We start from the raw sequence: 1,152 nt of genomic DNA, 5'->3' as shown, positions 1-1,152 counted from the left end.
AGAAGCTGCATTACTAATGGTATTTGATGTTATTAAGCAAACAGTAGCACAAAATAGGGTGTTAAATACATTGTAGGTGCTTCGTAAATATTAACTAATACTATTACGGGTTTTGTTTTATTTTCTATTCCTTATCTCAGGTTCAGAAGAGAGACCCTCGCGACTGGACTGCACAGTTCATGGAGGCCGCAGATGAGGCCTTGGATGCTCTGGATGCTGCTGCGGCTGAGGCTGAGGCCCGGGCTGAGGCGAGAACCCGCATGGGGATTGGAGATGAAGCCGTATCTGGGCCCTGGAGCTGGGATGACATTGAGTTTGAGCTGCTGACCTGGGATGAAGAAGGAGATTTTGGAGATCCTTGGTCCCGAATCCCATTTACCTTCTGGGCCAGATACCACCAGAATGCCCGCTCCAGATTTCCTCAGACCTTTACTGGCCCCATTATTGGCCCTGGTGGTACAGCCACTGCCAACTTTGCTGCCAACTTTGGTGCCATTGGTTTCTTCTGGGTTGAGTGAGATGTTGGGTAGGTATATCACTTTGGTTTGGGCAACTTGGGTCATTGGGAGATGTAGGGTATGTGTGAATGTATTTATGTGCACAAGCTGGGAGTCATAGGAAACCTATGGCGGGGAGATGAGAATAGTATAGGGAAGCACTGTTTAGTATTTATATTTATTACTATTTCATATATATAGATCTTTAATTTTTTTATTTCTTATGTTCACAGATATTGCTATTCAGTTGCAATAGTCCTTCCCCTGAGTGAGGCTGAAGCCTCGGAGTCCTTCTAAACGCCGCTATCTAGAGAGCCACATCCTATTGACTGAAAGTGGCATGCAAGATAAATTTATTTGATGTTCCTTGTCTGTTGCTTTTTTCCCCTCGTGTGCTGTCAAGTTTTGGTATCAGAAATAAACATTGAAACTGCAAAGTGAAATAGATGTGCTCCCATTTTTCCCTATGTTCGGGGAGAGATCAACATGTCTGTATGGGAGAGACGACCTCAGTTCTAGCCTGAGGGATAAATCATCTTTTAACAGGCGGAAGAGGGGGTTGATTGGCTAAATGGATTGGGAAATAAAGGAGCAATTGGTAAACATGAGTGTTAATGAGGTCCAAGAACTAATATGGTTTCTAAATGTCATTTAA

The 1,152-nt window shown here is 43.7% G+C and overlaps 1 protein-coding gene across 2 annotated transcripts in view; it reads left to right on the top strand.

Annotated features, from left to right (window-relative positions):
• Positions 1–940, top strand: part of MAGED1 (MAGE family member D1) — a 52,891-nt gene extending 51,951 nt beyond the window's left edge. For both annotated transcript variants that reach the window (XM_006915859.3, XM_006915858.3), the window contains exons 12-13: positions 141–526; positions 731–940. In XM_006915859.3, the coding sequence (XP_006915921.1) occupies positions 141–518 (378 nt within the window). In that variant the 3' untranslated portion in view covers positions 519–526; positions 731–940. The remainder of the gene's footprint in view (positions 1–140; positions 527–730) is intronic.
• Positions 941–1,152: the final 212 nt, after the last annotated feature.

Source organism: Pteropus alecto, unplaced genomic scaffold, assembly GCF_000325575.1.
Source record: "Pteropus alecto unplaced genomic scaffold, ASM32557v1 scaffold36, whole genome shotgun sequence".
Classification (NCBI taxonomy): domain Eukaryota; kingdom Metazoa; phylum Chordata; class Mammalia; order Chiroptera; family Pteropodidae; genus Pteropus; species Pteropus alecto.
Note: the sequence above shows the minus strand (reverse complement) of the source record. Positions and strands in the feature narration are given on the sequence as shown.